Source organism: Podarcis muralis, chromosome 6 (genome assembly GCF_964188315.1).
Source record: "Podarcis muralis chromosome 6, rPodMur119.hap1.1, whole genome shotgun sequence".
NCBI classification, from domain to species: domain Eukaryota; kingdom Metazoa; phylum Chordata; class Lepidosauria; order Squamata; family Lacertidae; genus Podarcis; species Podarcis muralis.
The window spans coordinates 62,434,278-62,455,424 of NC_135660.1; the positions used below are offsets into that span (position 1 = coordinate 62,434,278).

At 43.8% G+C, this 21,147-nt stretch overlaps 1 protein-coding gene across 4 annotated transcripts in view; it reads left to right on the forward strand.

Annotated features, from left to right (window-relative positions):
• Window positions 1–21,147, forward strand: part of BLNK (B cell linker) — a 102,867-nt gene that overhangs the window by 59,588 nt on the left and 22,132 nt on the right. For 2 of the 4 annotated variants that reach the window (XM_028729845.2, XM_028729843.2), the window contains exons 4-8: window positions 9,393–9,458; window positions 14,033–14,089; window positions 17,162–17,208; window positions 18,334–18,368; window positions 19,627–19,780. In XM_028729845.2, the coding sequence (XP_028585678.2) occupies window positions 9,393–9,458; window positions 14,033–14,089; window positions 17,162–17,208; window positions 18,334–18,368; window positions 19,627–19,780 (359 nt within the window). The remainder of the gene's footprint in view (window positions 1–9,392; window positions 9,459–14,032; window positions 14,090–17,161; window positions 17,209–18,333; window positions 18,369–19,626; window positions 19,781–21,147) is intronic. The other 2 variants (XM_028729844.2, XM_028729847.2) reach the window with 1 other exon arrangement.

Genomic DNA, 21,147 nt, shown 5'->3' on the forward strand with positions numbered 1-21,147 from the left:
AAAAGGCTACCAAAGTAATAAGTTGTAGGAGGGAAATTAGAAGAAAAGAAAAGAATTTGAAAGACAGAGAAAGACAGACTGAGGATAACATAGCAGAAACTAGCAAGGCGGAAGTTTAAGTTACAAGGAAGATGATATATGAGATTGACCTTTTTTCCCAATACAGTGGACTCTTGGGTTGTGAGCGTGATCTGTGTGGGATGCACGTCTGCGCATGCACAAAGCACAATTTAGCACTTCTGCGCATGCGCAACCGCCAAAGCCCGGAAGTAACCCGTTCCGGTACTTCCGGGTTTCAGCGGTCCGCAACCTGAAAGAAACGCAACCTGAAGCAACTGTAACCCGAGGTATGACTGTAGTCTCTGTGCCGTTAACAGGCATTCAACAGGCAGAAATGCAGCAATCCCCACACCGGAACAGCTTCACCCCTCTGATCACATTGAGTGAAGGCGAGATCCAGGTTTCCTCAAACAGACTCCTCCACGTGGCTGGGAGCCCCATCTGTGAGGGGCTTCTAGTCGCATGGAGGAACCTATGGAAGTCAAGCTGTCTTCCCCCTTAAGACCTTTACCAAACAGGCAGAGATCAGAGAGGCAGAGCTGGGCAGCATGTAACCTCACAGGTTATCTAAGCGTTATCCTTCAGGGCAGCAGATATATGAACAGGGCTTTATAGCCACACAATCAGATAAAAGGTAAAGGTACCCCTGCCCGTACGGGCCAGTCGTGTCCGACTCTAGGGTTGTGCGCCCATCTCACTTAAGAGGCCGTGGGCCAGCGCTGTCCGCAGACACTTCCGGGTCACGTGGCCAGCATGACAAGCTGCATCTGGCGAGCCAGTGCAGCACACGGAAACGCCGTTTACCTTCCCGCTAGTAAGCGGTCCCTATTTATCTACTTGCACCTGGGGGTGCTTTCGAACTGCTAGGTTGGCAGGCGCTGGGACCGAGCAATGGGAGCGCACCCCGCCGCGGGGATTCGAACCACCGACCTGACGATCGGCAAGTCCTAGGTGCTGAGGTTTTACCCACAGCGCCACCCGCATCCCTTACACAATCAGATAGACCGTGTTATTCCACAGAAGCACTGGGAACATTTTGACTACCTAAATACTCCCAGAATTATTACTGTCATGCACTTCCTAAAATATGCACTGGGAAGTTGGCTTGAAACATGAAATGTTGACGGTCATCGTAAGAGGACCCCCCCTTTTAGCCTATAAACATTTCAGCTAAAGAAACAAGGAAGCTAACGAAATCCCACCAAAGCAGCCGACGTTCATCGCCATGAGCAGGTCTAATGATAGCTTAGAGACGGTATAAAGAAAATCAGCCGTACAGGCCACAATCTTCTGCTTTCGCTCCAGCTACTTCATTATATACACAAGCATTCATCTACCTTAATAACATGCTTTGCCCTGCTTCACTTTAATAGAACTACTCATGCTTAACAGAAATTATTTGAGTGACCTTTCGAGATACAGCTTCAGGTCCAGTTATGTGGAATGAAATCAGTGGGACTTACTTCCCAGTAAACGTTATGAGGACTGAAGTGTTTGGCAACCAGCATTTTAAAGCTTGGTTTCCCATATACAGTGGTACCTCGGGTTACATACGCTTCAGGTTACAGACTCCGCTAACCCAGAAATAGTGCTTCAGGTTAAGAACTTTGCTTCAGGATGAGAACAGAAATTGTGCTCCGGCGGCGTGGCATCAGCAGGAGGCCCCATTAGCTAAAGTGGTGCTTCAGGTTAAGAACAGTTTCAGGTTAAGAACGGACCTCCGGAACAAATTAAGTACTTAACCCGAGGTACACTGTAGTATGTACAGGAATAAATGGGAGGTGGGGGTGTTCTGCCCAGGTTGAGGTGAGTACATGTCAAATGCAGCAATGACTGCTGTACAGTAAGCAATAGAAACAGAAATAATGTGTGCATGAGAGCGGGGACCAGGATCGAAAGGTGTTGGGGACTGTTTTCTCCCCAAGCATTTGTTTTATTTTTTTCCAATGCGGAAAAAAATTGGGAGAAATTGAAAAACATCCTTATGATCTATTTTCTTTTTGTAGAATAACAAAGATAACGTTTTTAAGGCAGGTTTTACAAGTATTCCTTAAGCTGCACTGTGTTCCCTCAGAATGATTTCTAGTACCAATATACTGTATTTTTCCGTGTATGACATGCCCCCATATATAAGACGCCCCCTATTTTGGGGGACTCAAAATTAAGAAAATGGGGAGAGGTTGCCCCTGTGTATAAGACTACCCCCCTTTTTAACATTCTTTTTTAGTAAAAAAACAAACAAAAACAACCTAATCTTATACATGGAAAAGTACGATAATAACTATGTGATGCAATATAAAGTGTTGGGTAATTGCAAATTCCCTCCATTCTTGCGGTGGCTAATTTGCAACCCCTGCAGATGACATTGTGGGACTCCAGCTCCTATCAGACCCAGCTGTAAGAACATATGAGGAACTGTCTGCTGGATCAAGCCAGCATCCTGCTCTCACATTGGCCAACCAGGTGCCTGTGGGAAGCCTAAAGCAGGACATGAGCAGAAAACGCTCCTCTTCCACTCCTATGCTCCAGCAACTGGTATTTATTCAGAGGCATGTTGGCTCTGTAACTGAAGGCAATATGTAACCCCACCATGTCTAGTGGCCATTGACAGCCTTAACCTTCTGCATGGCCGATAGTTAGGGATGATGAGAGCTGGAGTCGTGGAACATCTGGAGGGCCAGATGTAAACCGAAGACAACTCAACTCCTATGCTGCTTGGCTACAGATAGATAATTAACTCTTTTAAAGAGAGGTGGAGACAGTTTGAAAGAGGAATCGTTGTTTCTTGCATTTTAATCATTCCATTTTGTGGAGATATAGATATTTGTGGTGGTATTTTTTTCTGTTTCTGGATCATTATTTCCTAAATCAAATGTGTGTTTTTAAAAACAATAACCAAAAAACCTACCCTACTACAGCACTGTTTTAACCTTCCCCTCATTTCCCCCCATGATACTTTTTGATGCTTATTTGTAATGATTTGAATAAATTAACAGTGTAATTCAATACATGTTTACTTGGAAGAAAGTCCCACTGCATTCATTGTGGCTTGCTCTAAATGTGTGCTGGGTTGCAATTGATAGAGTGTATGCTTCTGAATTTAACAAATATAGCCAGCATGTACAATTCCGTGTACTCTGATATACATAATGCATTTTAGGTTCCAAACGTAGTAAAATAGGCTTACAACTGACAAGAAAGTAAGTGCTGCATATATTTCTATTTCCACACCAATTTCCTTCTATTTTATGGAGAAGGGAAGAGAGAGGATTTCCCCGTCACCCTCAGCTTCGAAATATTTGGAAATTGTATATATTTTACCATCCTTCCACATAAACAATTTTTCTCAATTTGTCTCTTAAAAAAAATGGATAATTGTAGCACCTCTGGAACACTGTTACAGAGGAACAATATGAAGCACATCTTTACACAAATGCTGATGAAACAATGACTTGGTTCACGTGTCATGCAAGGCCAAAGCAATGGCTTTAGTGTAGGAATGGAGAACTTTTGCCCCGGGCCCGTAGGCCAGCCTTGGCCCACAAGGCTATTTCTCTGAAACTACATTCATCTGCCAGTCAGGTGACATAACCCTGATCAGGGAGGGAAGTGAAACCCTCTAGAAAGAGGGCCTGAGCCCTGAGTCACCCACCAATCAGCTGATGGACAGGGGAGGTCAGTCCTGCCCAGTTAAGAGTGTACAATAGAGCTCCCTGCAATAGAGCTCTTTTGTACACCTGAACCCGGCAGAAGCAGGACAGAACGTCAATCGTGGTCTGTTCAGGAGCAGTAGGTTCCCTAGTGCCTGCCAACCACCTGTCAAATCATCTGACACCCCAATGATGTGTGACTGACAAGTGGGTTGTTAAAATGACTTTCATTTCTTGTTGAAGTAGAATGCCAGACTTTAAAACGTGGCAGCAACAACAAAAGTATGCTATTAAATATCAGCTCCACTAATTAAAAAAAATTAACTAAGCAACTGAAGCAGTAGTCAATTCATCCCATAATTAAAGTTGGCATACTTTAACAATACCAAAAAAAAGTTTGTTTTGGTAAGAGTTCTCTCACTGATAAGTATGTGATCGAAGGACATTTTAAAAGTAACAAATAGCCCGTGCAGTATCCCAATACTTGTAATATGAAAGGAGCTGTGCAGTGCAGTCCCAGACACACTCACCTGGGAGTATATCCCATTGAATTCAATGGAGCTTACTTCTGAGTAAGCATGGGTAGGTTTGCACTATTAATTGTCTCAGAACCCAAAGGTGCATTCAGCAAAACATTGACCCTGAGATGTCTTTAACTTTGGATTCACCTGCTTCTACTTTTTTATGAAGCTAAAGAGAAACCTGTTTGACCTCTTCTCATCTGTTTGTTTTGTATGATGGCTGTCATTTCAGCTTCTTACTCTGCACGCTTCTTTCTCCGACCTGACTGACGTTATAATCACATGTCATTGGCCACCAGGCTTTTCTAAATAGAGAAGAACCTTCCAGGAGTGTGACGCTTAATAAAAGGAAAAGCGGAAGCACTTGGTGAAGATAACCACACAAAATCTCAGCAGGAAGGCAAGGAAGGGCAATCTGTAAAATGTGACAAGATTTTCAATAAGGATCCAGTAGAGCCGTCTTGAAAGCTGGTGTTCCAAAGGTTGCAAGGAAGGGCATGGCTCTGGGGAAGCAAGTGTATCTCACGTTTTGTGGGACATCATTATAGCTGTCATTCATGTCCCCATGAGAAGCAGCTGCTTTTCCTGTATAAACTTCTCAGATGGGGAAATCTGACCCATGGGTCAAACTCCATGCACTGATACCACAGTTATTGCCAGTCCATCGTGGATATGAGTGTTTCCCTCCCATGGTTGGCCTTCTGTATGTTGGGCCCTCTTTTTTTGTACATGACATTTATTGGCATCTGTCTGCCCCGGGAGACAATGCAGTGCGCTTCCAGGGGTGAAGTCAAACCACTGCATTAGCAACACCCAAGTGACCTTTCTAGGGTGCAAGCTTGGGCAGTGTATATGGAGAGCCTGGGCTACCCAGACGACAGGACCTCCCTCTTGCCCCCTGATGTGGTCCAAAGCAGAGAAATACGTTTGCTTGGCTGCATGAGTTGGTGGAAGGTGATGCACAAGGCGCCATCCAACCGTCTTAGGGACTCCACTCCAGATCTGTGTAGGGTTTATTCCTTAGCTTTTTCTTCTTCTTCCCCAAGGCAGTGGAGGTTCAGGGTTTTCCTTCTAGAAGGGCTACCTTCCCAGGTTGATGAGCCCCATCTGCTCCTCAGTTCCCTCTACAGCATGTGCAGAAACCTCCTTCTTGACCATTAGATCCATAATTGGTCTTGTCCGCTCAATCCACTGGAGCCTGTCATTGCATGCAGAGGGAAGTCCCTAACTCACTGAGGGCTTGAGACCCATCAGCTACCCTCACCTGGTTTAGCCTGCCAGTCAAAGCCATTCCTGGGGTCTGGCTACATGCAGCTCTAAAAAACCCTTTAGCTCTTTCCATGGAAAGGAGTTCATCCTACATCCACGTTGTTTGTAGTGAAATATCATTGTCAAGTGTGCATATGCTGAGCACGTTGCTCCAAAACATGATCTCACAATTTTGTTCTTGAGCACTGCACTTATAAACGCCAAACCTTTCAGGAGTGAAACATTTACTGGAAGTAAAAACAGACTGATTTATGAGAATGAAACAAGTGACAGCCCGAAGTTAGTCAGCCTATTGCCATGAATGTTTACTCAGAAATAAGTTGACTCCATAGGACTTACTGCCTAGCATTGTATAATTTGTTCCTTAAAATTAGAGGGACTTAGTCACAAATCATTTGCCCTGTTTATTTCAGCAGGATTAAAAGTGGCTTTATCTAGATTGGGACCCCATGCAGGAGAGTTCTCTGGACAGGGACCATAGCTCAGTGGTAGGCAGGGCTACCCAAGACATTTTGTGGCCTGAAGCAATGGACGAGGTGTCACCTTTCCCCTTCCACAAACTGTAGCCACATACTCAGCTGGCAGTTGAGTCTTACTTCAACACTGACGATGGCACAGCTTCTTCCGTTGCATCTGAGGACAGCTTAAGGGGGGCAGGGCAGTTCTGCATCTGCCATCTGAAGCAGTTGCCTAACTTTGCAATGTTAAGGATGGCCCTGATGGTAGAGCACATGATTTGCATGCAGAAGGTTCCGGGGCAAACCCTGTCATTTCCAGCATAAAAGCATGAAGTTACAGATGACTGGGGAGATCTCTGCTGAGTTCCCAGAGAACTGCTGCCAATCACAGTAGACAGTCCTAAGGTAAATGGATAAAATAGCCTGGCTCTGGTATAAGGCGCCTTCCTGTATACTAAAACTCATGATTTCTATCCTACAGAAACGTACATTTAGAAGTTAGTATATTGTGAGTCAGGATGTGCCTTGGCAAATGGGAGGGTGAAAAGGGAAGGGATCCTTGACTCAAAACATTTTCGAAATCGGCTACTATGTTTTTGCTTTTGTTTTATTTGGTGCTGCCGTTTACCTGCTTCGTTATTTGTTTTTATATATGTATTGTTTTTAGTAAATCATTTAGAGACTGTTTCGGTATTAAGTAATAGATAAAGATATGTAATAAATAAATAAATAAATATAAGAAAAATATATTTACAATATCCATTATTGGCTTAATATTTGCAAATATCTGCAAAATATTTGGGGGTGGGGTGGGTAATTCCGCTTAGACCTTTTTAAAAGAAAAAAGAAGCAAGTTCCTAATTTATAACTGGGGGCGGGTGGAAGCAATGGATTGTATACAGAGTAGCGCAAAGTGACACATTCCATCAACTCAAGAATTTCTACTTGTACAACAGAACTTTGCCCTCCCTTTGTACACCTCCTAAATCTGTTAACAGGATCAGGCCAATGGCCCATCTAGTCTAGCATGCTGTTCTCACAGTTGCTGACCAGATTGTGCAAGTGGAAATCCTTTGCCCTGACAGAATACATTAGTTGGATACCTACTGCCTAGTGACCTTGGCATAGATACATAAATCAATGCAAGTGGTAATTGACTGTGTATTCCTTTGTGTGCCTAATCCATGGAACACCTGGTTGGTACTGGCAGCTCAGAGACTTCCCATTTTCCAGTTAAGAGGGAAAGGGTAGCAGAATAAAGTCACCAGCTGAGCAGTGCTACATTTGAATGGCATTACCTTCCTTACTGGATTAATAGCATTTGTATTTGACTTTGACAATTTTAGAACCAACAAGAAGATTTCTCTGTCCTAAGTTATTTTTTGAGGTTGGGCATAATGCTGAGAAACCAGTCTGATACCCCCTTTTGAGTGAACACATCCTGATTAGAGAGTTACTATTTATTTTACCTGTCTCATTGAAATAAAGGGAAGGACTGAGGGGGCATTCCGAACTTCCAGTGGATTTTTACAATCTGCCTGGAGCTGGTGAGCTCCATTCATTGCTCAGAAACTATAATCCTCTCTTTCTTAATTTCTGTTTCACCTGCACACCTGTTTATACAAAACTAAAAGTCACGTCTACCAAAACAAAGACGAGCTGAGAGGTAATTACTATGTCATTGCCTGAGTACAGTCCAGCTCCATTGAAATAAAATTGACTAAATGGGAACAAGCTCTTTGACTCCCTTTCTACAACAGTGAGGTAGAGGTGAAATATGTCTCTTCTACCCCTCAATGTAGGGGCAATACTAGGGTTAACTTGTTTTCCAAAACCATAGGAGCTAAAATTGTAAACTGGTGACATCAACTTAACATCAACTTGATGTACAAGAATTAGCAAATAAGGTTGCTCATGGCATGGGTACAAGCTTTAGCACTTGATAACATCTGCAGAGTTGGGGATGCGGGTGGCGCTGTGGTCTAAACCACTGAGTCTCTTGGGCTTGCCGATCAGAAGGTTGACAGTTCGAATCCCTGGTGTGGAGTGAGCTCCTGTTGCTCTGTCCCAGCTTCTGCCAACCTAGCAGTTCGAAAGCATACCAGTGCAAGTAGATAAATAGGTACCACTGCAGCGGGAAGGTAAACTGCATTTCTGGGCACTCTGGTTTCTGTCACTGTGTTCCATTGTGCCAGAAGCAGTTTTGTCATGCTGGCCACATGACCCGGAAAGCTGTCTGTGGACAAACGCCGGCTCCCTCAGCCTGAAAAAGAGATGAGCACCGTGCCCCATAGTCTCCTTTGACTGGACTTAACTGTCCCGGAGTCCTTTACCTTTTACCTTTGCCTAACATCTGCAGATCAAATGGTTCAGTGTCTGGCTTAGAGATGGGGAATATGTGGTCCTCCAGTATTGCAACTTCCATCACCCTGAGCACTGGCCATGCTGGGTGTGGCTGATGGAAGTTGGAGTCCAACAACAGGCTCCCCACCTCTAATTCCTAATACTGCAAGGATGCTCTAATTCTGCAAGGATGCTCAAAAAAGGCGTGATTAAATGGGAGGGGATTCATTATGATTGCATGTTCTTTTGCAGGACAGATCAGGTTCTGGAAAAGGTGTCTTGAGCCTACCAAAGGTCTTTTAGTTGAAATCTTCCTTTCCGCTAATTAACTGATTTGGGTTAATAAAATTACACGTGGTACGGGGAGAGACCAGATAGAGAGAAGAGTGTGTGCACTCTCTCACACATAATACTAGAATCTGGTTTAGCCAATGAAGCTGAACAGTGAAAGATTCAAGACAGACAAAAGGATGTACTTGTTCATACTGTGGATGGATCAACAATGGGATTTGCTAGCCCAAGATCTGGTGTTGGTCACCAATTTAAATGGTTTTGAAAGCGGATTTGGACGGATCATAAATGATGACTATATACTACCTCCAGGACCAGTTGCTGAGAAGCAACAGTGGGGAAGATAATTGTCCTCATGACCTAAATCTCTTAAAGTTTGCAATCTTTAAAAAAAAAATAGAAACCTTTTGTAAACTAAAAAATGCCAAAGATTCCCAAAAAAGGAATGCCATAGATTCACTTTCTGAGAAGTTGCTCAATAAACTGGTTGAATCATTGTCATCAGACCAATGAGAAGATTTGCACTGTAGCACTATGGATGCTTATTTTAGATTGCCTCGCTACAGAGCACTTTGATGAGTTTTTCTCAACAGATGCTGGGTTTACCAACAGCTTCTGAGAAGAATTAACACTTCCACCAAGAAAAAGAGTGAAAGAAAGAAGTGGTGTGGGGGGAAAAGGAACATATGACAGCAAATATGGGGCTTTTGATGTGTCTAGTTGTATATGTTGTAATACACCTTCTTGTTCTATTAATAACACAGCCATGATAAAAGATGTCCATGCTTTATTTTCTACAGGCAACTTCAAAAAATAGTACACGATATCAAGAAAAATGACAGCGGAATAATGAGCAAGTTCAAAAAGTAAGCTATGCACACCTGCAATTTACATGATTGAATGTTTTACTCATTTTAGTGCCTATTTTTGATCCATGTTCAGCAGAAGCCTGTGCATGCCTACTCAGAAGTAGGTCCCAGGATGTTCAAGGGGGCTTACTCCCAAATAAGTGTGCATTAAATGGAATGCTTTGTGGTATGTGACGGGGGCCCCAGATGCCCAACTGAGCATTTTGAAATTCTCAGTTTTGTTCATAACAAACAGTTCTAAATGGTCTTCTTAATAACAGTATGTTTATGAGTCCGCATTCACTCCATACATTTAGAGCACTTTGATAACACTTTAAACATCTGAGCCAGTGTGGTGTAGTGGTTAAGAGTGGTAGACTTGTAATCTGGTGAACCAGGTTCGCGTCTCCGCTCCTCCACATGCAGCTGGGTGACCTTGGGCTAGTCACACTTCTCTGAAGTCTCTCAGCCCCACTCACCACACAGAGTGTTTGTTGTGGGGGAGGAAGGAAAGGAGATTGTTAGCTGCTTTGAGACTCCTTAGGGTAGTGATAAAGCAGGATATCAAATCCAAACTCTTCTTCTTCTTCTTCTTTCTCCAAGGAGTTGTGGGCTTTGTAGTCTGTTAAGGGTACTGAGAGTTGTAAGGAGACCCCTTATTCCCCTCAGAGAGCTACAATTCCCAGAGTTCCCTGTGATTGGTTGTTAAACTACTCTGGAAAATGCAGTCATCATATGACACATGCGCCATTTTGAACCTCGAAGATGGTGTCTCGGATTTGGGCAGTGTTGTGTTGGAGGATATGCATAGGTGGCCATAACAAAGCAGTTTACCCAACAAGCCATAAAACAATCCATCAGTCAAAATAATAAAGTGCTATAACAAAACCAAAGGTAGATAACCTAAGTTCCGTAAATGACTTCCTTAAAGTCTGCTGAAATAGAAAGGTCTCCGTCAAGCATCTGAAGTCCAGCAGAAAGAGGGCCTTTCTCATCTCAGGCAGGGGAGGGGAGCTTCAGAGTATCATCTCCACAATGCTGAATGAGCAACTCCTGGTGAGTACAAACCATGGACCTGAGCCATAGGAGATCCCTAACAGAGACTTCCCCAAGGTTATCCTTAAGGTAACCTTCACCCAAGTTGTTAAGGACCTTTTTAATTGACACAAGATCCTTTAATGTGACCCGGTAACATGGGCAACTGGTGCAAGCTTTAAAGCATCAGACTTATGTGATGGTGGAATACATGGTGCCTCCTTGGTCTCCCCTGCAGTATACATACCATCTGCACAAATGTCAGCTGAAGAGTTCTCTTCAGATGTTTCTCAGTGACAACTCACCACTGTTCCTAGGTGTATGTGAGCTTCAGATGGTCTACCTCATTGACGCTTGCTTGCAAATGCAACTGATTAAGAATTACCGTATTTTTCACCCTATAGGACGCACCGTCCCATAAGGCGCACCTAGTTTTTAGGGGGGGAAATAAAGGGGGGAATTATTATTTTTTCCCCAGGCGTGGGGCTGGGGCGGGGGAAGCCCAATCTTCCCCCGACCCCAGCCCCCAAACAGGCAGCTCTCTGCAAGCTGTGGGAGCCCAGCACCGGCTCCTGCTTCTTGCGGAGAGGTACGCGAAGCCTGGACACGCTGAGCTCAGCACGCGCAGGCTTCTGCATGCAGGCAACTCTCCGCAAGCAGCGGGAGCCCAGCGACGGGCTCCCGCTGCTTGCAGAGAGGTCCGCGAAGCCTGGATAGCGAGAGGGGTCGGTGCGCACCGACCCCTCTCGCTCTCCAGGCTTCAGCGAAAGCCTGCATTCGCCCCATAGGACGCACACACATTTCCCCTTCATTTTTGGAGGGGGAAAAGTGCGTCCTATAGGGCAAAAAATACGGTACGGCCTCTTCTTTGTCTGAATGAGCCTGCAAAAGACGAGGCAGAAACTCAGGTGTATGTCAAAAGCCGGCTGAAAGTTACATCATGAATGGTCTCAGCCTCAGTAGGAGCACTGTTACTGCTCCTCTGCCTAATGAAATGCTCATGGTTAGGAAGCATATCTCCTTGTGACATGCTGCTCCAGAGCTGCTCTACAGAGATTACCTCAGAAGGTGATGAACTCTCTTTCATTGGAGGTTTTTAAACAGAGGTTGGGTGGCCATCTCTCAGTAATTTTTTCGGTTGGATTCCTGCATTGTAGGGGGCGGGGCTGGATAACCCTTCGGGTCACTTCCAACTCTACAATTCTATGAGGCGAAGGAGAAATAGAAGTAGCATGCAGCCCACCTTGCAAATAATTCCACCAAATAATCTACAGTGGATTCATTTCAGAGTGCTCAGACTTACAAACAATGCAATCCCAGCCACGTCTACTGAGAAGTCCAACTGACTTCAGTGCTGCTTGCTCCCAGGTACATGGGTTTAGGGCTGAACTTTTATAAGGGCATCCCTTTTTGACCCAGCTGTTATGTATTGCCCTCCTATTAGACAAGCGCTTTCAACAACTGTGTTTAAACTAGTATCTCTGTATTACAATGGCATGATAGCAACATGTCTCAACTTCTTCTGTTGCAACGGACCTGATAAACCAAATCAACAAGGTTGCTCTCCCTCCTTCAAAGAGCTTGCAGCAATTCCTTTCTTGAGAGAGAGAGAGAGAGAGAGAGAGAGAGAGAGAGAGAGAACCAATTTGCCCCTACCACAACTGCTATGTGTGCGCGCTTAACTCTGTATTTATCCTTAAAACACTTGACTAAATATAGATGCCTACAGAAAGGCACTCTGGAGCTAGACTCCTTTTATATTAGCTCATATATCACTCCTGCAATTATTACCTTCCTTCCACCCCAGAAAATGCTTGTGCTTCTCCTTGGCTCTAATGGCATCAATAGATAGCTGTGGGCAAAAAAAAAATTAGTCCCACAATCTGTTACCAAGAACAAGCAGCCAGTTTTGCTCACATGCAGGGCAAGAAGGAGGTATACTAAGTCCCCCATTCACAGCTGCTGCAACATCTATATCTTACATTTAATGCACTCTTATACCACTTTAACAATCATCATTCACCCAAAGAATCCTGGGAACTGTAGTTTGCTGAGAGTGCTGGGAATTACAGCTCTCTGAGAGGTCTGCTAAAAACAGATCCCCTCTAGGAGATCCGTATGGCTGTATTTAATCAGACTTCTTATATTTTGAGTGCCGTGAGTTTTGTTGTCGGTTCCTGTTGTGTTCATACTGTTTTACTGTCTCTAACTGACTCTGCTCTGACCCTCCTTAGAGAGAGAAAGAGCAAGATAAGAATGCTCATCATTAAATAAATCACAATGCTAGGCCGTTTCTTTTTTAGCAGAAGCCTGGTTTTGAAAGCACCTGCCAAACACCACATGAGTAACCTTGCACATGGGCAAACTGGCTTACAGGAGCATGCATGACCGAACACACCACATCTGACAAATACACGACTTCCTTTTTTATTTACTGTAAAAGCAAAGCTACTTTGGAGTACAAGAACCAGGTCACCATCTTTTGACCCTCCCACAAAAAACGATATCAGTGAAAATAGCTACATTTTGCATGCTGACTGTGCAGTCAAGGAAATGAATTGAAGCATAACACGAAAGGAGAAGCAATACTGAAAGGAGGAGGGCCATAAATTGTAGCATAACTGAACTAAAATGGGGAACTAGGGGGGTTTATGGCAGAATATATAGGCCTCTAAACCTTGTGATGATGATGATGATAATGGAACATCAGTCATGTTCTCTCACCTACAGACAGAGGCTTCGTTGTGCTACTTGTTGCAAAGAAAAACGTAGGAGTTTTTCGTTCATCAGGTTTGTTATCAGCCTGATAACTATTGTGAAATTTTATTATGAGGGTTGCAAACTTTTTCTGCAGGATCCCACTTTGTGGCTTGATCTGCAGATATCAGTATCGCTTGCTGTTTGGTGCTATTAACAGATACAAGAGCAGGCATGACCGGTTTCTTTTCCCCTAGTCCATCAACAATACTGTTCTTAATAGCAGGGGTTGAGAGCATGATCCTCCCAGATGTTGCAAGACTACAGCTCATCGCCAAGCATCGTTCATGCTGGCTGCGGCTGATCAGAGAGTCTGACAACATCTCGAGGGCCACAGGTTCCACAGCCCTGCTTTATGGTCAAGCCTGTAAATGTTATAATGCCAGTGATTCCCAAACCAGTTGAGCAAGGTTACGTGACCTGCAAATGGTTCCATTCCATTGACTGCTCACCAGATGCACACATATTCAAGCAATACACACACACACACACAGGAGCTTTCTGTTTACTTTCTCTAGCAGCAGGTTCACCAATCCGAACAGCCAAAACTCACAAGACATAAAAATGCAGCTGAGTGATTACTTTAGCAGCTATTGGGTCGAAGCAACTAGATGCGTCCTCCAAATGCACATGTGGAACTCATACCATCAAAGACTCACTAGGTGATGCTCCAGAAATACCAGTAGTGTGCATTTGTGGTTTCGTTCCATTTGCAAGTACGAGTGTTACAGCTTTCACAAACTGACAGACCTAACCTGCTTGAGAAACGTTTGTCTTTTCTTCTCTCTTTTGATATTTAGGTTCCAAAATGAACAAATGGCCATAATTTGCAAAACTGGAAAAAATACATGGGATCGGTATGGCGATTGAGAATTGCACAAGTTTTGGTTGTTCAGCATGAAGTCTTGTTGCCCGCTTTCAGTGTAATGCTTTTGTGTTTTTTGCCAGGGTTTACTTGTAGAAGCAGAGCCTTCTCTCTCCTGTCGAGTCCCTAGACCATCAGCCTCTTAATTTTCTTTTTTCCTAAAAGTACATAGACAGAGCAAACTTGAACATCCATTCCACCACGGGACCATCTCATGGATTGTTTTTCTAGCACTTACCTGTGTGGTGCATGTTAAAAATGTAACACATAGTGTTTAAAAGCATGTTTAAGCATGTGTTTGATGTGGATAGCTGCTGCAGGAAATTCCAACGCCTTGTAACTGTATCAAATGATTTATGGCATCTACAGGTATTTTGTGAAATCTGCTAACAGCTCAGGCCTGTAGAAGTTGGAATGCATTTTGTTTAGTTAAACCCACAAATAATTCAAACAGCCATGTCATACTTCAAGCCAGTCCCATTCGAAAAAGACATCTACTGCCAACCTGAAACACAGAGAAATTTCACTGCACTCTCATATACTGTGATCAAAGTGAAGGAATGGGTTTCTGTGTAGCAAGTTTAAAACTGACTCAACCCCCTCCCCTTTTGTTCTTTCAAAAGAGAGCACTTTTAAATGCGTATAACTTGAACTGTTGAGCAAAACCATAATAAGGACACAACTGCATAAACAGTTCTGTCCTTTATTAGGACAGGCAAGGGATGGCCTTGGCTCCCCAGGGGAACAACGAGAACACATCAGAACTTTGTCTTATGTGCTGACCACAAAATACGCACAAGACCAATGTCCAGGGAAAACGCCAAAAGCGTGTTCCCGGAGATTATGACGTCTTCCCAGATAAGAATAGGAAGAGGAAGATCCTTTTATGGTCAGAAGTACAGGAAGGAAGATCCTTTTATGGTTGAGAGTACCAGAGCAGGAACATATGTGATGTCAACCTGCGTATACAAGTTGACGTGGCTGGGGAAGGGGAGAGGGTGCCTGGAGGGTATATAAACTGCATGAAACCTGTCATTTCTTTGGACTTGCTGTGGACTCATCACGCAAGTGCCTTCTGCTATCCCGAGAGCAGAATAAACTCTTTCTTTGAACCAACTCGGTGTCATTTTGACTTCCTTCCTCCTGCCACGGAGCAACGCAGACCCAATCGGTGAACTCCAATAAGGCTACAAAAGATAAACTCATCCTTTTTAAGCATGCCAGCTATGGTTCACTTCATTGGCTTGGATTCTAAGAGAAATTACCTTAAGGAAGCTCACAGGAAGAAGTGTTTCCTAAATTCTACTCACTACTGCGGTCACAAGAACAAAAAAGAGCCTCATTGGAGGGTTAGGAAGCCCCTCTGAACAATCTGAGATAGGGCATGGGAGGCTGAGAATCAGCCACAATTGAGCAGACCTCCGTCTGATTTTGAATGATTAACAATGTTATCCTCTACATGCCCACTCAGAAGTAGGGATGAGGGAGACATTCATTTCAGTTTGTATTTAAATGTGCACTGATAACATTAAAATTCTAAACAGTATAGGAATGAATAAGTAGACACAGCAATAATTGTAAACGTCTTTTAAACACTTGGTAAAAGATGCGTGGCTTTTAAACAGTGCTGTTAGAATCATAGAATCATAGAGTTGGAATAGACCACAAGGGCCATCGAGTCCAACCCCCTGCCAAGCAGGAAACACCATCAGAGCACTCCTGACATATTGTTGTCAAGCCTCTGCTTAAAGACCTCCAAAGAAGGAGACTCCACCACACTCCTTGGCAGCAAATTCCACTGTCGAACAGCTCTTACTGTCAGGAAGTTCTTCCTAATGTTCTTCCTAATCTTCTTTCTTGTAGTTTGGATCCATTGCTCCGTGTCCGCTTCTCTGGAGCAGCAGAAAACAACCTTTCTCCCTCCTCTATATGACATCCTTTTATATATTTGAACATGGCTATCATATCACCCCTTAACCTCCTCTTCTCCAGGCTAAACATGCCCAGCTCCCTTAGCCGTTCCTCATAAGGCATCGTTTCCAGGCCTTTGGCCATTTTGGTTGCCCTCCTCTGGACACGTTCCAGTTTGTCAGTGTCCTTCTTGAACTGTGGTGCCCAGAACTGGACACAGTACTCCAGGTGAGGTCTGACCAGAGCAGAATACAGTGGCACTATTACTTCCCTTGATCTAGATGCTATACTCCTATTGATGCAGCCCAGAATTGCATTGGCTTTTTTAGCTGCCGCGTCACAGCTCAAGGGACATGTAGCCCTTGAGGTTGTTGTTGGACTCCAACTTGCATCAGCCCCAGACAGCATGGCTAATAATCAGGAATGATGGGAATTGTAGTCTAACAACATACGGGAAGCTACAGGTTCCCCATGCCTGGCTTACATTGTATCTTTCAGATGCTGCAAATTAAAAATCAGATTGGACATGTCTTGGAAAACTCCCATCCACCTAACTAGGATCATTCCAGCTAAAACAGTTTATGAATCACCATTATCTGAGAACCCAGCTCTGCTTAGATTTGCATTCATCAGCAACTCCTCTTAAGTTGGTCAGGATCAGAACTGGTCCCTAGGCCTTGTGGAAAACAAATTGAAATTTTGATTAGCAAAGAAGAAAGGAACTTGTTTTCAAACAAAGGAGCTAGAAACCAATATTGAGATGCAGAATCAGATTCTGATTCAGAAAAGACAAGAAATACTGGGTGCGTTCAAACCTAAAATTTGCAGATTAAAAGGACATTTTACTATTTAGCATTCTAAATGTTGTATTGGATAGTTTTGTAACTAACAATCTGCATTTCTTACATCCTTAATTGCCTGTCCGTTGTGTTTTCCTGCAGAAGTATCCACGTTCATTACATGCATTCTTTCCCCAGAAGTATCACAAACCATAGATTTGTTTGCATCTTCATGTACCTCTTGCTAAGTGTCTTTGTCGTGGTCTTTTGTCACCAGCTTTTTGTTATAGTTCGTTTTTGCCAAGTGCTTTGTTGCTGTGCAACTATTATTTAACGTTCTGGAAGTGTAATATAATACTTTCGTATTTTCACAGGCTAACAAATAAACCACCACCAAGTGTGCCACCAGTAGATTATAGAGGTATGAACATGAAACTGTTTATTAACTGTTAATTAAGTCCTGTGGTTGGTACCAACCACAGTTTAGGGAGTTTGGGGCTTATAAAGGAAGGTGAGGGGCAAGTCACATGTATCTTGCCCTTGGGGGTGCCCGTTCCTTGGTGGGTGCCCATGCAGTTGGCCCCTACCCAGATGGTTGGGTTAATTAAAAGTTATCTCAGCTACATGGAAACCACTCACAGAAGTGGTTCCAACATGGCTAGGGTAATGGTTAAATGGGCACTTAATGACTTCATTGCATAGCTGATCATAAGTGTCATGCAGCTAACGTGAACACTGCATCCCTATTAAGAAATTTGAATCATTACCTCGGCTATTAGATGTGAAAAGGCAGGCCGCAGAAAAGCTGCCTCAGCTAAAAGATCAAACCATAAGAAGTACCTGATGAAACATAACCCTTTGCTAGCTTTCAGAATAGTATTTAGGAAGCCTCAGGAGAAAAGTAGTACTGTCCCACATTTAGACATCGGAGGCTGTGATTTAAGAAAGAGCAGTTTTGGATGCCCATTATACACAGTGCCTTGGCCTCAGATTTCCTGAGTAACATTTTGCAAGATGTTTCCTCTCCTTGGTTCCTGTTTAAACGGAGATGCTGACTTTCTTCAAGAAGAGGGATGCCTGCATGTGCCTTGTTCCTGTCAGAAGATTGTATTAATGTCTCATGCAAATGGTGTGCAGGCGAGGGATAGGAAATCAGTGTTGCAGACTGCCTAGCATACAGCTATTGGGGATGGATGGTCAGGCATGCAGGCTCCCACTGGGAAAAAACGATAGCTGCAAATATCACAGCATCTGACAGCCTATGAGAAGTGGCCAAGAAGATAAACAAAGGGGAGGGGGAGCAGCTTTCCCCCTTTGCCATAAAATGCAAATGCTGTATATTGTAGCACATGGTTATCGAATTGTGTCCTCAAGTGCCAGTTCATTTCACTACCGTAAATCTAAGTTACAGTATTAGCTAGCTGTATGAACACGTCAGTTAGGAGCGTTTTGAAGACAGAGTTTTGCAAGAAGGAAGTATTTGACATCTTGCTAACCTGCATGCTCTTCAGTGGCTAGCAAACTAATTTTATTTGTTTTTACGCAGAGGCAGAGGAAGAGGAACAGTGGTCAGATGAATTTGTAAGTATATTCATCACACTTCCACCATTACACCTAAATAACTATAAATCTGAGTTGTGGAATTTTTGACTCCAAGCCATCTATTTTTGCTTCCGTTTATATAAATGATATTATCAGTCTTCTAGTCACACTCTTGAAGAGCTGGAGATGTGTGTATGTGTGTGTGTATCTGCATTCCTACCAAAATGCTCACAGCAGTGGTCTTGTGTCTGGATAATAAGAAGCTGTCACTTAGATCAGAACTGGAGTTGGGAGTCCAATAACATCCAGAGGGTCACAGGTTCCCTATTCCTGACCTATGTAGTTCTGATCCCACCACCCATTTCCTCCAGCACCACTGCATGACAAATGCTGATAAGGTCTGCTATTTAGTACTGTCACACCGCCTCACTGGCTGCCATTAGGATTCGCCACAGGGCATAAAAACCCACTGAGTGTGCTACCAGCAAAAAAGTCACTGGTCCTCTATTCAAATTATTTCTTGCCTTGTTTTCCCTGAAACCCACACCCACACGGCTCTGATCCTCTGCACCCAGGGTGGGGAACATCAGGCCCATGGTCCAAATGTGTACCTCCAAGTCTTTGCATTTGGCCCTTGGGACTGTCCTCAAGCAAAACACCCACAAGCCACACACACCCTTCTTTCTTGTCTGGAATGGGACCTTGACCCCCTGTGTATGGTAAGGTTTCTGGCCTGGAAGGAGAATGGAGGTGTTTGTATATAGAAGCATCTGACTTTTGCATAGCTGGAATGTAACTTGGGCATGTGATCAGAGTCCCATTCTTTGCTTAGCCCACTTTTGCAACTGCCCCTGCCCACCACTGCTATGCAGCTCTCAGAAGGTGGCCTATGAAGGCATGTAGCCCTTTGCCTGTAGTGTCCTTGCCCCTACTCTTCCCCATAATCGTAGGCTGCTTTGTAAACTCAGGACAGGTTTAGATTGACAGCTGAAGATGTGGATTGTCCTGGAAAATATTGCATCCAAGTTGTTTATTGAGCACTGGGGAATGTTCTCATGTTGTGACTAGTCTCTGGCAGCCCATTCACATCTACAGGTAATCATTATACATCACAGGGGACTAATCATGTGTAAACACAGAATTAAAAGACTTTGGGGGAGCTGCTTACATTTTGGGGTGGTGTTAAAAATAAATGATACTGTGACATATCTCAACCCAAAGCACATATTCTCTCTAAGAGTTGCATCTTACAGGGTTCTAAGAAAATGAATGATGCCCTATTTTTATTTTTATTTAGGATAGTGATTATGAGAATCCTGATGACCACTCTGATCCTGAGATGTACGTGGTTCCCACCGAAGAAAACCCTGATGACAGCTATGAACCCCCACCAAGCGAGCAGGAAAAGAAGATTCCAGCAGCCTTCTCATGTGCTGGAGGAGAATATGCAGGTAATCTTTATGCCTCATTCTATGAACCTGTTTTCCTATTCCAGAACATAATGAATGGCATAGAATTTGAAGGAAGCAGGAGGGATTTAAATGTGGTCACACCCCGTTTCCCCGATCTCCTAATCAGGGCTGAGCCTCAGTAGGGTGATCTTCCTGCATTCCTAACTCCCACCTTACAATTGTGTACAATTTATGTATCTGCCAAAGTGGGCTTGAGTCCATGAAAGCTCATGTCACAGTAAGTAAGTTGGCCTTTAAAGGCCACAAGCCCTTTGTTGTCAGCTGAGGTTACAGTACCGCTCCCCCGCCCTTTTAATGGCACACACAAGTCTAGGGTCATTCATTGGGTGCTTTTCTGTGAGGTGGAAAATTAAATTATAACAGAACTCAGAGCTGAGCTGCACATGACACCATTCACAAAATTAGCACAAGTGACTTTTTAAAAGTCAATTTCAAGGGCAATCTGGACCAATGGGGCAGAGGGAGTCCAGATCAGGCTCCCCACATCTGCAATCGACTTTTAAAATGCCAGTCAAAGAAAAGTCCACAATATTATCCCCACCCCAAGATATGAAGTTCCTGTCAAAACAATGAAGGGGTTTAAAAAATATATAGCTTGTTATTAAACAAAAAAGCTTTATTTTATTTTTAAAATTGCTGTGCAAGCTGATACGGAAAATATTCAGAACGCTCAGTTCTCCCAGTGGTATTGTTTTCTCAAAAGTGATCAATTCCAGGAGTCAGATGATTTTTATGACTTCCCATTCCGTTGCCGGGGAGTCGAGGGTAGGAGGTATTTACAGCGCCCAGTTTTAAAACCATGCATTTTATGTCAATCCCCAGAAGTGTTTTTTGGCTGGGATCTTAGGGAGGGTTTCAAGCACAAGTAACTTTGACTGTTGATCCAGTCGTGGTAAGTACAGTGGTGCCCCGCAAGATGAACGCCTCGCAAGACGGAAAACCCGCTAGACGAAAGGGTTTTCCGTTTTGGAGGTGCTTCGCAAAACAAATTTCCCTATGGGGTTGCTTCGCAAGACGAAAAAATCTTGCGCGTCCCCGCGGGTTTTTTTCGCTTTTCCCCCCTTTTCCTAAGCCGCTAAGCCGCCTATCAGCTGTTCCGCTGATAACCCGCTTAACAGCTGATCGCGAAAAGCCGCTAGACCGCTGTAGCGCTAATCCACTAAGCTGTCAATGGGCTTGCTTCGCAAGACGAAAAAACCGCTAGACGAAGAGAATCGCAGAACGGATTCTTTTCGTCTTGCGAGGCACCACTGAATGTCATATTCAAAGTAGTTTTGGATGTGTTACTGTGCGGGGGGTGGGGGTGGAAATAGACATAATCTTGTACAGTCTGTTGCTTGTTAAAT